General features: G+C 36.9%; 2 protein-coding genes across 5 annotated transcripts in view; both read right to left on the bottom strand.

The window, feature by feature from the left end:
- Positions 1-680: 680 nt before the first annotated feature.
- Positions 681-2,541, bottom strand: LOC107598307 (heat shock protein beta-1-like). Its single transcript, XM_016289606.1, has 3 exons — positions 2,096-2,541; positions 1,528-1,591; positions 681-1,291 (listed from the first exon to the last, which is right to left on the bottom strand). The coding sequence occupies exons 1-3, from the start codon at positions 2,457-2,459 to the stop codon at positions 1,105-1,107; spliced, it is 615 nt and encodes a 204-aa protein (XP_016145092.1). The 5' UTR covers positions 2,460-2,541; the 3' UTR covers positions 681-1,104.
- A 510-nt stretch (positions 2,542-3,051) lies between these two features.
- dab2 (DAB adaptor protein 2) overlaps positions 3,052-13,700 on the bottom strand; it is an 11,374-nt gene continuing 725 nt past the window's right edge. Inside the window, exons 1-15 of one of the 4 annotated variants that reach the window (XM_016288183.1) lie at positions 11,538-11,622; positions 10,558-10,811; positions 10,289-10,428; positions 9,926-10,024; positions 9,683-9,814; positions 9,432-9,515; positions 9,091-9,117; positions 8,956-9,006; positions 8,802-8,864; positions 7,599-8,219; positions 6,509-6,644; positions 4,152-4,790; positions 3,846-4,063; positions 3,608-3,700; positions 3,052-3,466 (exon numbers count right to left, since the gene is read on the bottom strand). In XM_016288183.1, coding sequence (XP_016143669.1) covers positions 3,626-3,700; positions 3,846-4,063; positions 4,152-4,790; positions 6,509-6,644; positions 7,599-8,219; positions 8,802-8,864; positions 8,956-9,006; positions 9,091-9,117; positions 9,432-9,515; positions 9,683-9,814; positions 9,926-10,024; positions 10,289-10,428; positions 10,558-10,690 — 2,418 coding nt within the window. In that variant the 5' untranslated portion in view covers positions 10,691-10,811; positions 11,538-11,622 and the 3' untranslated portion in view covers positions 3,052-3,466; positions 3,608-3,625. Of the gene's footprint in view, positions 3,467-3,607; positions 3,701-3,845; positions 4,064-4,151; positions 4,791-6,508; positions 6,645-7,598; positions 8,220-8,801; positions 8,865-8,955; positions 9,007-9,090; positions 9,118-9,431; positions 9,516-9,682; positions 9,815-9,925; positions 10,025-10,288; positions 10,429-10,557; positions 10,812-11,537; positions 11,623-13,700 lie in introns of those variants that run through there. The other 3 variants (XM_016288175.1, XM_016288193.1, XM_016288202.1) reach the window with 3 other exon arrangements.

Below are 13,700 nucleotides of genomic sequence, written 5' to 3'. Positions count from 1 at the left end.
CATTTAGCATTAGAGTCAATCTCGTTCAGCAATCAGCAGAAAGCGGATGCAAAGCGCAGTTATAGCCAAGGTAGGCTATTGTGCACATACGCTTGTTTAAATATTAATATTTAACATAGAACATAACTCACGACACGTTTAATATAAACCCAGATTTATGAATATGTAAATGTCTGACCAAACAATTCATGTTAATTATGTAAGAAAACCTTGTGCTTTGGTCATCTGAACTACTTATTTAGACTTATTTTACTTACTCAATGAATAGATTAGGCACACATTTTAATAAAGCCTAATGAGCTTTTTTGCAACAAGTAAATACTTTCGTCGATTGAAGACATAACACAAGACTTTTTGTTACACTTTTTCGCCACCTGCTGGCGTATTTATGTAATATGAAGAAATGGTCACTGAACAAATCAGTGAACGAATCATTTTGGTGAACAAACTGAAAATGAACAAATCTCTTGAAAGAATCAATTTCCACAACTAAGAGAATGTCACCTGAAGCTCTACTCAGCAGCATGATCAGATTTAGGTATTTGCTTTCCTAATTATTGATCAATTTCAGTATGTAGCCTCTTTAGACTGTTAAATAATGACATTCAGTAACACAAGGTATCATTCTCAAAACAGATTTATTAAAATAGTCTTTCAAAATCAAAATGATTATCCTGGCATTATACAATACAATCCCCAGTATGAGTCTAGCCCCACTTTTTTCTTTTATTTAAAGTGTAGCCTGAAAAAGTGAGAAAGAGCGAGCTGGAAAATCTAATCTCTCCTTAGTCTCCTTAGTTGCTGGTTACATAGGAGTGATCATTTTAGACGTATTCTTATACAGCACAAATTATGTATTGCATAATTATTTTTAAACCAAAGTAACAGCCGAACTGATCTATTAAGCATATTACTGTCGCTGTAATCTTTTGGTAATGGTTCATAATATGATAAATATTCCCTTGCAAAGCCAGTATTTACAAATGCTTCTAATGTTAGCCATCAAAAATAAAAAGTTATGAAAACGCATTCATTACTTTTAACACACATATATTCACATATACATATTAAGTAAGACGGGCTGTGCCTAACCAGTAACTAGGTCTATAAGTTACTGGTTATGCATTGCCCGTCTGATTTTGCAGATAACTGTTTGTCCATCATGTGAATAGGGATGATAATCTCTCCGGGGAGACTGATATTAGAGTCAGGTAATGAGGCCTCGACTGAGAGAATACCATCTGAAGACAGCATGGAGCTGATCTGTGTTAGGTCTAAGTCAGCCAGAAGCCTAATGAGTGACACAAGAAAAATGAAAACAGCCTTGAGTAATCATGGAGTAACACTGTATATTGTGTAGAGCTGTAATAGAGTAAAAAACCTGCATACTGTGTGTAAAAAAATTAATTAATTAATACTATACACACTGCATAATCTCCTGTTAGGTTCAGTTTTTGAGAAATAACATTCTTTTGTTGTAATTTTTTAATACAAGAGAAATTACTTAAATGAAAAAAAAGCTCTTACTTGTATTTTCTTGTAAAGCTTCTTGAGATCCATCTGTGATGCTCCTGCCTTTCCTCGTGATTACCTTTGAAAGAAAACAGACGTAGAAGAACATGCCATTGAAGTATTTAGGAAATGTGATCTGCAGCATGTAATGTCATGGCATAGGCTAGTTATTTTTACATAAATACATGGTGCTTTATACATTTTACAGGTGGAATAAAGCCAGACATATCAAGGTCATTGTAGCGGCCAAAAAACTAACTAAAGCCGCAGGAGCTGAGTGAGGGAATAACTTGACACGTCAATCATCCTTTACATTTGCGTCTTGAGATTTATTTGTCCACCGACAACTTGTTCATTGAGGCATGCATTTCTTGAAGGATCGGCAGATTATCAATGCAAAAGTTTGAATAAATGGTCAACAACAAAAAAAATGCATGTTCCCGCACTCACCCCCTTCTTTCCCTAACAAACCCCACTCACAACAGGTGTTTTAACTCTCAAATAATTAATGACACTCCCACATTTTCCCACAGTCGCATGACATCACACATGAATATTTGCATGGCTCCTATAGTCATCATACCTGTAATCTCCAAATATCCCTCCTTGGTTTTGATGTTTATCTCCTCTGGAGAAAATGGACTGACATCTAGACAGATTTTCCAGTTTTGCGGTCCTTTCGTTTGTTCACACACAGATTCAGAATTGCATTCTTCTGATCCAGTACATGATTTAGGTGGAACCTCCATGCACAAAGAGCTGAGGAGAGGTAAACGCACAGATCCTGGCCAGGTCGGTGTCCCCAATCTTTTCCTTGCCGATTCTATCCAGCTAATCTCATCTGGCTCGAGGAAATTGGGGAGGTCGTTTTTTTGGTTGAAAAGGTTTTGGGTCTTCTCCTGAAAAGGGTCCCAGCAACCATTTCTTTGAAACAAAGGACGAGGCATCTTTAAACAATTTCAAAACTGAAAAACACTGTTTTGGAGCTTCCAATACCTGATGCTGATGCAGTCAGAGTAAATTTGATTTGCCAACTTGCGAAATGCTACAGAAAGTTGCCACTCACTTCTTTTATACTGTTCTTGTCTATTAAACCTTTATCCCAAATTATCCAGTTATCCAATCCCAAATGTCAACAAAGAGGCTTGGCAAATCTTTCAACCCTGTGTTACAATCTAACATACACCGACTGATGCCATCCTGTCTGTATAAATAGAACTGAAGGGGTAATGGCAAATTCTTGGCGCATGACAATGGGCCCACTGGCAATAGTGTCATTGCATTAATGGCCTCTGTAATCTGGTCACATCTTGGTGCTCTTTCTTTCACCATAGTTACCAACTTTGTTGTATAACAGTATGTACTTTCAACCTTTATCTCAGCTCTAGAGAATTCTTCAGTCTTGTAAACAGCATTTAGAGCCAGATATATTAAGATGCATTGCATAACACTAATAATTGCTCTGATTTTACTACCTGATTTTAAATTGAGAATGTGACAACAAAGATCACAAAAACACTCACAAAGCCAGATATTTATTCACTTTCTTTAATGACAAATCATTAAGATTAAGCACTTTTACGTCATCATAAATGCTCGGGATACTTGCATACAGAAAAATCATGTGCACAAAAACGATCATCGTCTTTTATTCCCTCACCTTCTCTATTAAACTCTCTACAAGGACCCTACTTTAACTGTGCATCTTATTTCATGAGTGACTTGGGATTTAAATGGGTTCATTTGAATGGGCTGGAGAAGAAGGGCTGATCTGTGATCAGTTAGAAAGGCACATAAAGAGAGGCTACAGCAGATATATAGTGGGAATGAGAACGGAATACAAGAAAAGGGGTTTTACGAGCACATTTCTTTTCCAAGTATTAGAATGCTGATCGCAACTCTACAGTGCTTGTGTGGTCCTCTGGCTCAGTAGCACTGGATCAGTGGGAGTGTACTGAAATAAGTACATGAACAGGCAATATATTTATTTCAACACATACTGCAAATCACATTTCTTAGAGAGATACTTATACAATATATAAGATATCAAAACATTTAAGGAAATATTTAAGTGAGTGTCTTTATAGTTTCTCACCAACAGTGCTAAAGTTTCTCAGGCAAAAGGATTTCCCCCAAACGGGTCTCCAAATGCATCTGCAAGGGCAGCAGTCTGAGTGGCTGGAGTGCTCTGGGATAGAAAACAGGCAAAATTCATACAGAAAAATGTAAAATGTCAACAAACTTGCAATCCCAAAACCACAGTATCAACTGAAACACCCAGAACGTCTTTTGGACACTATACGCTTTTAGAATTCCAATTCAAAAGTACATACTGTATTCATGGAAGGGGCTCCAAAAGGGTCAGTTCCAAAAGTGTCATCAAAAAGGTTTGAGCCTGCTGTGGGAGTTGGGTTTGAGGGTGCAGGGGCTGGATTAGAAGTGAAGGCAGCATCTAAAAGCCTTGTGGCTTGGGCCAGGGTCAGAGTCAGGCCTGCTCCCTGAGGTACTCCCTGAGTAGGAGGAGACTGCTGAGGAGCAAGTTTGGAGGTCCCTGGACAAGATGAGGAACTGTATTTATAAAACCAACAAAATCGCTATGCTCTATACAGTCTATATACAGCTGTTAATTAAATGAATACCATTTGAGTTAACTGAGATTTGGTTTATGTCGAAGTCATCATGATCTGCCACCTCCTGAGCCAAGCCAACCTTGCTGGAAAAGTAATGGTCAAATGAGCCATTGGTGCTCGGACCAGTTCCTTGTTCTGCTATCTGGGGCTTAGCCATCTGGAAATTTTTGAACATATCTTTTCCGGTCTTCTTTTCTTTCTCCCCTAGGGGGTCCAAAGCTGTAAAGGTGCTTTTGACCAGTGGGGGATCTTCCTTCACCGGAGGACGGGGTGGAGGTCGAGGAGGAACCACTGCACTCTGCTGCATACCCATCATTGCATTAGGAGGCATCATGGGAGCAAATTGGTTTGCAAAAGGGCTTGCCACAGGACCAGAGGTGGACCAGGCACCACCAGGTGCTGCGGTTCCTGGTTGACCCCAGGCTTGAGTGACAGCTGGTGGACCAAAAGGGGAAGCTCCTTGCTGCCCCCATACAGGTGCAGACAGGCCTCCAAAAGCAAGTGGTTGAGGAAAAGGGTTTGGCTGTCCTGGAACCATTACTTGAGGAACACCACCCCGAGGAGGAAACATTGTGGGAGTCTGACTCCATAGAGATGGAGCTGTCCCAGGAGTCTGAGTGACAGAAGTAGAGCCCAGAGACAATGACCCTACAGAACACAGTAATTACATTAAATACAAACAACATCAAAAAATGAAAGCATAGATAGATAGATAGATAGATAGATAGATAGAATACATTATACCAAGGGCATTGACGGTGGAGGATGTTGTGGTGTTGAATAGATCTGCTGGAATGGATGAGGTCTGATTTGAGGGCTGAGACTCATTCTGGGCTGGTGGAGCAAAAAGTTCAGCTCCAAACAGATGATTTCCAGGTGACTGTGGGTTCACAATTTGTTTAAAATCATTTTAGCACTCTGCTCTTAAGCAAAATTACGGTGCTAAACAAGATACAGCATGCATTTTTTTTTAAAAAGAAAGATATATGGAGTTTAAAATATAAATTATGCCATCATTGAGAAAAAGCCCAATTTTATCACCAAAGTTTTGCCATGGAAAAACACAAATGTATGTTAGGTTTGATATACATGTAGATACTTGGTTGAACTTTCCAGGTGACTGTGGGTTCACAATTTGTTTAAAATCATTTTAGCACTCTGCTCTTAAGCAAAATTACGGTCCTAAACAAGATACAGCATGCATTTTTTTTAAAAAAGAAAGATATATGGAGTTTAAAATATAAATTATGCCATCATTGAGAAAAAGCCCAATTTTATCACCAAAGTTTTGCCATGGAAAAACACAAATGTATGTTAGGTTTGATATACATGTAGATACTTGGTTGAACTTATACTTGCCCTGCACATTTAAAGTGTGGCACAACAAAACAAATAAAATATACTGCCAATCTGATGATTTTCAATTAGCTGTATTTCTGAGTAGAGCTCATAAAATGGCAGTTAGTCACAGTATTGCTTTCAGTGATTGCCATGACATTGTTGTTTGCATGCATAATTTAATTCTGTTAAAACAAGTTGGAAAGAAACATTTTAGTATGGATGCATAAGGCTTCTACTGTTAAGTAGTGAATAAGGACAATGGTCTATTAGCATAACACTTAGTAGCTTTCTTAATGAGCAAAAAGTATTTTATCAATTTTTAAGTTTACAGTACAAGGACAACAATGCCATGTCCCACATCACAAGATAATGTGGCCGTTTCAATCCGATTTTTCCAATGTGCCAAACAAATACCTCCTTTAAACACCAAACACCTCCCATAAATCATTAACCCAACTATTAGTGTTCTATAAGACAAACTACAAGGAACGTTTCTAATGATAATAATTAAACCATCTATGTATGCTTTCCCAAGCATCACTGCATATAGGAGTGCAGACATCTGTACATTAAAGTAAAAAGTATTCTGTATTTTAAATCATTTTTTCAAATAAAAATCCTGCTGTAATGCCAAACAGCACAGTCCTTGTAGTCTCTCTCAGCATTCGGATGTGCAGTAATACAGACTGAGAACTTTCTCAGTCAGAAGTTTCTCCTGTCAAATGTTCACCTTCTCTCTCCTCCGCATGCATCCAGATTTTGAGTTTTGAGGTGGGGGGCAAAGGACCATCAAGCCTCCATTTTGAAAAGAATTTGGCAGGTTGGTTTGAAACCATTCCACTGATTTACTTGATCCATTACTTAGAGGGGTTTGGAGAACAGGAGGACCTGATTTGTATAACCCATTTAAGATTGGTGGGTTGTTTATTGAGGTTCTCAATAAAGGATTCTGGCTAAAGGGGGAATTGCTGTCATCATTAGATAGATAGATAGATAGATAGATAGATAGATAGAATACATTATACCAAGGGCATTGACGGTGGAGGATGTTGTGGTGTTGAATAGATCTGCTGGAATGGATGAGGTCTGATTTGAGGGCTGAGACTCATTCTGGGCTGGTGGAGCAAAAAGTTCAGCTCCAAACAGATGATTTCCAGGTGACTGTGGGTTCACAATTTGTTTAAAATCATTTTAGCACTCTGCTCTTAAGCAAAATTACGGTCCTAAACAAGATACAGCATGCATTTTTTTTAAAAAAGAAAGATATATGGAGTTTAAAATATAAATTATGCCATCATTGAGAAAAAGCCCAATTTTATCACCAAAGTTTTGCCATGGAAAAACACAAATGTATGTTAGGTTTGATATACATGTAGATACTTGGTTGAACTTATACTTGCCCTGCACATTTAAAGTGTGGCACAACAAAACAAATAAAATATACTGCCAATCTGATGATTTTCAATTAGCTGTATTTCTGAGTAGAGCTCATAAAATGGCAGTTAGTCACAGTATTGCTTTCAGTGATTGCCATGACATTGTTGTTTGCATGCATAATTTAATTCTGTTAAAACAAGTTGGAAAGAAACATTTTAGTATGGATGCATAAGGCTTCTACTGTTAAGTAGTGAATAAGGACCATGGTCTATTAGCATAACACTTAGTAGCTTTCTTAATGAGCAAAAAGTATTTTATCAATTTTTAAGACTCTGACAGTACAAGGACAACAATGCCATGTCCCACATCACAAGATAATGTGGCCGTTTCAATCCGATTTTTCCAATGTGCCAAACAAATACCTCCTTTAAACACCAAACACCTCCCATAAATCATTAACCCAACTATTAGTGTTCTATAAGACAAACTACAAGGAACGTTTCTAATGATAATAATTAAACCATCTATGTATGCTTTCCCAAGCATCACTGCATATAGGAGTGCAGACATCTGTACATTAAAGTAAAAAGTATTCTGTATTTTAAATCATTTTTTCAAATAAAAATCCTGCTGTAATGCCAAACAGCACAGTCCTTGTAGTCTCTCTCAGCATTCGGATGTGCAGTAATACAGACTGAGAACTTTCTCAGTCAGAAGTTTCTCCTGTCAAATGTTCACCTTCTCTCTCCTCCGCATGCATCCAGATTTTGAGTTTTGAGGTGGGGGGCAAAGGACCATCAAGCCTCCATTTTGAAAAGAATTTGGCAGGTTGGTTTGAAACCATTCCACTGATTTACTTGATCCATTACTTAGAGGGGTTTGGAGAACAGGAGGACCTGATTTGTATAACCCATTTAAGATTGGTGGGTTGTTTATTGAGGTTCTCAATAAAGGATTCTGGCTAAAGGGGGAATTGCTGTCATCATTCAGATCACTTAAAGGAAGCTGGTTTACTTTGCTTTCATGTGACAACTGGTCATCTCTGGACAGTCCATTGAACTGCTGACTGTTTGAATAGGAGTCTTCCCTCAGGCTTTGCTGCAAATCTGGCCCATTCAAAAGGAAACTAGAAAGATCGGACTCATTTTTGGAAGAGAACATGGAATCTGATTGATCATTCAAGGAAGAAAAGGGATCATCACTGAAGGGATCGGTACTATAAGTCGGGAAAAGATCTGATATGGATGAAACAGGTTTATCATCTGGTGTATTGGAGAGAGGGGATGGGTATGAGATGAAAGGATTTCCTTGACTGCCATCAATCACAAAAGCAAAATCAAGGAGCAGAACACTGTCAGGCTGGTTTTAGAAGAAGAAAAAAAAGATGAGATGAGAGGTAGATTCTGTGAAAAATACTGAAAGAAAATATTTAAATAGTTATAGAAAATTATTTCTGTGATTTTAAAATCATCCTACATTAATAACATGAAAATTTCCATAGAAAGGGTCTCAAACAGTGTGTAATTGAAGAGTTCTCTTCCCATTTTCTTGAGTTTGGGTGCCATCTACTGGCCAATGGGACTTTCCCAAAAACATTATTAGTGATGAAGTATTTGGTTTGGTCATGAAAAGCAGCCAATCCAAATGCTTGAGACACTTAAAAGAGAAATGAGGGCTGATGGATGCCTTTGGTAAGTAGGTGTAAGTGTTAATGGAAGATATTGGCAAAGCATTTAGTATGTTTAGTATGTAGTATGTTTAAAAAAAAAAAAAAAAAATGTTCAGGGGAAAAAATATAGAAATCTAACCACATGTATTAGGGCAAACCCTTTGCTCATTCCAGAGACACTCCAGTTAAGCAGAACTATTTAAACTATTCGATAAACCACACTTAAACAGTAGATCCACTGCAAAAATGTATGTATACTGTAGGATCATTACCGTTGGAGAGTGAATGTCAGGTGGAGTGGACATGTCACCAAACAGGTCCATCTGCTCTACAGTCTAAGAATATCACACAAATGTCCTCTAGGTTATTTTCTGAGGATTCAAGTTGTTCAATAATATAAATTTGTATGAAGTTGCAAGCACTTACTTTTACAGCATTTTCTTTACCATCCATGGTGAATAAAGCATCGCCACCATTCTGATGATAGAACATTAAGACAAATGAATAAAGGATTACATCAAAATAATTGACTGAAATATTGGCCAAAATATTTATACCCACCTCAATAACGGTGCTATTTCCTTCACCCTGAAAAGTTGTAAAGGTTTCAGTCAATAAAATTCATCTAACATGACAGGAAAAACTGTTTGGTTAAATGTTTATGAAAACTATGTTTTTCTGCATAACTGATTGGAGAGGCATTCAAAGTTTGGGAGAAGCTTGAGTTAATAAAATAGCTTAGCTTACAAACAGACAAATAACTAGACAAGCCTGCAATCTTCTTGCATGAAATATACAGTGCCAAATTCATTATTCAATTTCAGACAAATGTATTTAAAACGTACTACAATCTAAATAATAGAATTTATTTTGTTATGAAGTAATAAAAATATATACATCACCTTCTGTGCAGCCTCCTGCTCTTTCTTCTTCATGTTGAATATCAGCTGAAACAGATCCTTCAAATCAATGACCAGAGGCTCAGCCTGTAGAAGAGAGGAGTAAATGCATGCTCTTCTTACACTTTAGATTACATATCCTTCATACATTAATAGGTATTTATTTAACTGCACTTGAACATCCATAATGCTGTGCCCTGATTTGTAGTCTATCATAAGATTTTGTATTTTGTGTCTGATGAACAAACTCTGACCTGCTGAGCGGTCTTAACAGCAAAAAACTGGTGCTGCCCCTCTGCTCCGCAAACATACCCAAACGCCCGGTTATCAGTGACATCGCGAGCAATGAATGAGATTTTATTCACCACATGTTCATGCTCAATCACCTTAGAGACAGAGAGAGAAAGACATGACACTACGAGCACAATAAAAAGTCAATACAGAATTGTATGACAAATGAAGTGGCCAGTTACAGAAGTATACACAAAACTACTGACCCCAGTTTTCTCATCAACAATTTTGATTCCTGTTAGAGAGATGTTCACCCATATTCTTCGTTTGTGCTTTCCTTGAGAACGAGCAGCTATCGCCATGCCCTGTATACAAACAAGATTTGAGCACAGTTTCCACATAATAAAAACTGTACCATTAACGGAATAAAATAATAATAATAATAATAATCTCTCATCACTTTGCCCCATATCTCCCCTACTATTAAATATAAAAAGGCAGTAAACACCTGCATTGCATCCTCATCAGTTTAACAGAAAGCTAGACCTAAAGGACTTCAAAATCATATATGAATAAAATAAAAATAAAAACACAACAGAGAAATTAAGGCAACCATCTTGGACCTGTACCTTTAATTTCATCATGGAATCCTGACACATTTGATCCCCTCTGGCTTCTGGGACCTCATCCACACCAATGAGCTTGGCTTTATATCTCACTCCATCACCCTGAAACCTGGCCAGCAGGAACTCATCTGTCCTCTCTGGGACTGTAGAAGAAGAGAACAAGCTTATTATTTAACATTTAAAATAAATAGATAAAACACTTTTACATGTTTGCTGTAGATAACATCAACCCTATTTAAAAATATATTAAAAGAGAGGAGGCCAAAGTGTACTTTTTCTCCTTTCCCTCCAGAATGAAGTTCTGGTGACTGGTGCGGTAGGTGTTGTGGCAGATGCTGGTTCAGTAGTTGTTGCTGGTTCTGCTGGTACCACAGTAACGGGCTCTGCTTCAGGTGGCTGTGACATGGTGGGTGCTTTGTTACAGGAGAATGAAAGCAAAAGACGGGACAAAACCCAGCCGAGAGGCAAAAAACAAGTGGACGCACGCAGGTGGGATATTCAGCAAGCACACATTCTCAGCACTGACCTGAATAGAGAAAAAAAGGAATATAATAGGCAAAAGAAGCTGATAGATTAGAGAAGTGAAATGTGCCTAATATCTCTTTTATTCATGACATGCAGTCACAGAAACAAACATTTACATATATGGTTATAATCAGTTTATCAGATTTAACACCAACATCACGTACAAAGAACTCAATCATTCAAATTCACATCACTCGTCCGTTGCATACAAATCAAGAAATGTAAAACTCTAAAAAGGCAGAGGAAAGAGAGGAAACACTGTCAGCAGAAAAAAAACACTTCCTGCTTAGTACGCAAAACAAAAAAGTGCCAAATAAGTTTTCCATTCCTGAAATACAGGATTTATAGGAAAATGACATTGAGGGAAAAATCTTCACAAGGTTACAAAGAAATAATCACTCCTATCATTTCAATGTCTAATCTCCATATTTTAACTCTGCAAACTCCCCAATTTCGAACATGGGATCAATAAAGCAACTTTCAATCAATAAATATCAATTAATTAAAATGTATAAGCTTAAAAAAAAAACACACAGTTATCAGTGTTTATCACAAGGATGTTTATCTCGACCAAAAATTCACAGACACCACTCATAAACGATTCCCCAACAGCTGCATAAACTTCTGCAAAGATTTCAATCAGTTAAAATGAAACAGTGTCTTATTCAAAAAAGGAAAGATCATTTGGAAAAGATGAAATATAATTTAAATGGTTTGAAAGACATACCTTAAGCAGCCAAAAGTGTTTAGCTGTGTATTTCTCAGCAGAAAGTGGCAAGAGAGAGCAAGAGAGCAAAGGTGGGCAGATCAAAGGTTGAGCAATTAAAACCAGATAATCCTTTTCCAGCAGCTCGTCAGCCTTAAAAAACACATTTCCAATCCCATGATTCTCAAGATTACCCAAACGTTCTCCTTTCAGCACTTGTCTTGGAGCAGAATTACTTTTCCCGGTTTAAATTTGAGAAGAAAATCCGATTTCCTCAGATTATCTATTCCTTATCGGACATGAATTTGCCGTGACCAATCTCTTAGACACAAGCTTATGAGTTTACATAATCGTAATGCAGCAGGAGTCAAAAGCAGAGACAAGAGAATGACCAAATAGATCTGAAAATAGCAGGGTCCATTACAATAGTGGCCACACAGAGATGAAAGCCAACTGCCATCATGAGTGTTCAAGTTTTATAATTAACTCAAAGTTAAGATCATATGACCATGAGCAGCTTGTGCATTATCTTTTTATCTTGAACAAAAAGACAGCATAATTCCTTAGGGAGGACTAAAACGGGCAGATCAAGTTCTTTAATGACAAGTCAAGTTAATTTCAACAGTAATACAATGACAAAAAATTATGACTCTCGATTGGTAGAAGAGTAACATTTTATGACTCTCAACAGCTGACAGACAGAGATATGAATAGTTTATCAGCTGAGTTTTGATTATAAAGCACGTAAAACAGTGGCAGAATTGCTATAAGACAATTCTCATTACTGCTCAGTGTTGAGGGTCATACAGTGTAAAATGGCCTGTAATGTGGCAATCATAAAACAAGAGTGATAAGCGAAATTAAGATTCTTGTGCAAGAAGACACACAATCATGAGTGTTTTCTGCTTAACAAGCACCCAAGTAATCTGCATCCTGTCTCATACAATCACACAATAAAACAGTGATAAAAATTCACACAATCCTAAAATCTTTTTTGCTGTGAAATGCAGATATCAAAGTTACTTTTAAACATTGGTTAAGAAGTGCATTATAGTCATACCAACCACAAAGCACATACAGCACAAGCAACAATCATTCCAACAGTTTGATATCTAACATACAGCTGATCAGATAAGAAAAGGAAACTGAGCCTTGATAGAAACTTATTAGTGAGGTTTATCATTGATGATTCATACTACAAAGAATATGAAAGAACTTTCTTCTACTGTCTGCCAATTCATAGATTTTGCCTAATCTCTAACTCTCTCAATCACAAAAAAAACAAGTGAAAACATCTTTTTCCATCTGAATGCCCAGATGCTTCAGGATGAGTTCAACACATATTCTGTGATAACCAGAATGACAGAGAATATTATTCACAGACAAATACATCAAGAAATCTTATGACTATCTACACATTAACCCAGATAACCCAGGTAAGGCACAAGATGGAGGAGCACACTGCATTGCGGAATTCTAACTCTTTTAAGAATTTAGAACTAAGACCATAGAATCCCTTGAATGTTTGAAAACACTTCCAGATGATCGGAGACTGGAATCTTCCACTTACAACAAAACACCTTTCAGTGCAGTACCTAACATAATGTTGTTTATACTCAGATGAGGACATGTCTCATGGTCCTGGCTGTTCAGTAACTTAAATGAACCCAAAAGTCACAACGGTTAAGTTTCATTAAAACTGAGGAATCAGCAACAAGCTGTGGGTGTCCATAAACATTGGCACAATTCCACATCAGCAATATTACAAGCGTGCAAGTTACACATTAGCATGCACAAAAATGCCCAAAACATTACTAATAGCTGATTAGCATGGAATTAAAATAATAATAATAATAATAATAAAACCTAAGAACGCTTTAGTATAAATGAAACCTCTGAACTTGGTCAGATAACAGATGATCATTTTCCCTGGTTTTAACATTCCGTAAACAAAGCCCATATATGTATATATATATATATGTATATATATATATACATATACATATACACATACATATATATATATATATATATATATACACATACATACACATACATACATATATATATACATATATATATACACATACATATATATATACATACATATATACATATATATATACACATACATACATATATACATACATACATACATACATACATACATACATACATACATAC

The sequence above is a fragment of the Sinocyclocheilus grahami genome, unplaced genomic scaffold (genome assembly GCF_001515645.1).
Source record: "Sinocyclocheilus grahami isolate Dianchi unplaced genomic scaffold, SAMN03320097.WGS_v1.1 scaffold12.1, whole genome shotgun sequence".
NCBI classification, from domain to species: domain Eukaryota; kingdom Metazoa; phylum Chordata; class Actinopteri; order Cypriniformes; family Cyprinidae; genus Sinocyclocheilus; species Sinocyclocheilus grahami.
This window is presented reverse-complemented; position numbering and strand designations above follow the sequence as displayed.

What these genes read in the sequence shown, in the direction of transcription:
- LOC107598307 (XM_016289606.1), bottom strand. Translation starts at nt 2,459, where the DNA reads ATGCCTCGTCCTTTGTTTCAAAGAAATGGTTGCTGGGACCCTTTTCAG. An exon ending in GGGATATTTGGAGATTACAG is followed by an intron (nt 1,592 to 2,095) that starts GTATGATGACTA and finishes TTTCTTTCAAAG; the next exon opens with GTAATCACGAGGAAAGGCAG. An exon ending in AGCTTTACAAGAAAATACAA is followed by an intron (nt 1,292 to 1,527) that starts GTAAGAGCTTTT and finishes GTCACTCATTAG; the next exon opens with GCTTCTGGCTGACTTAGACC.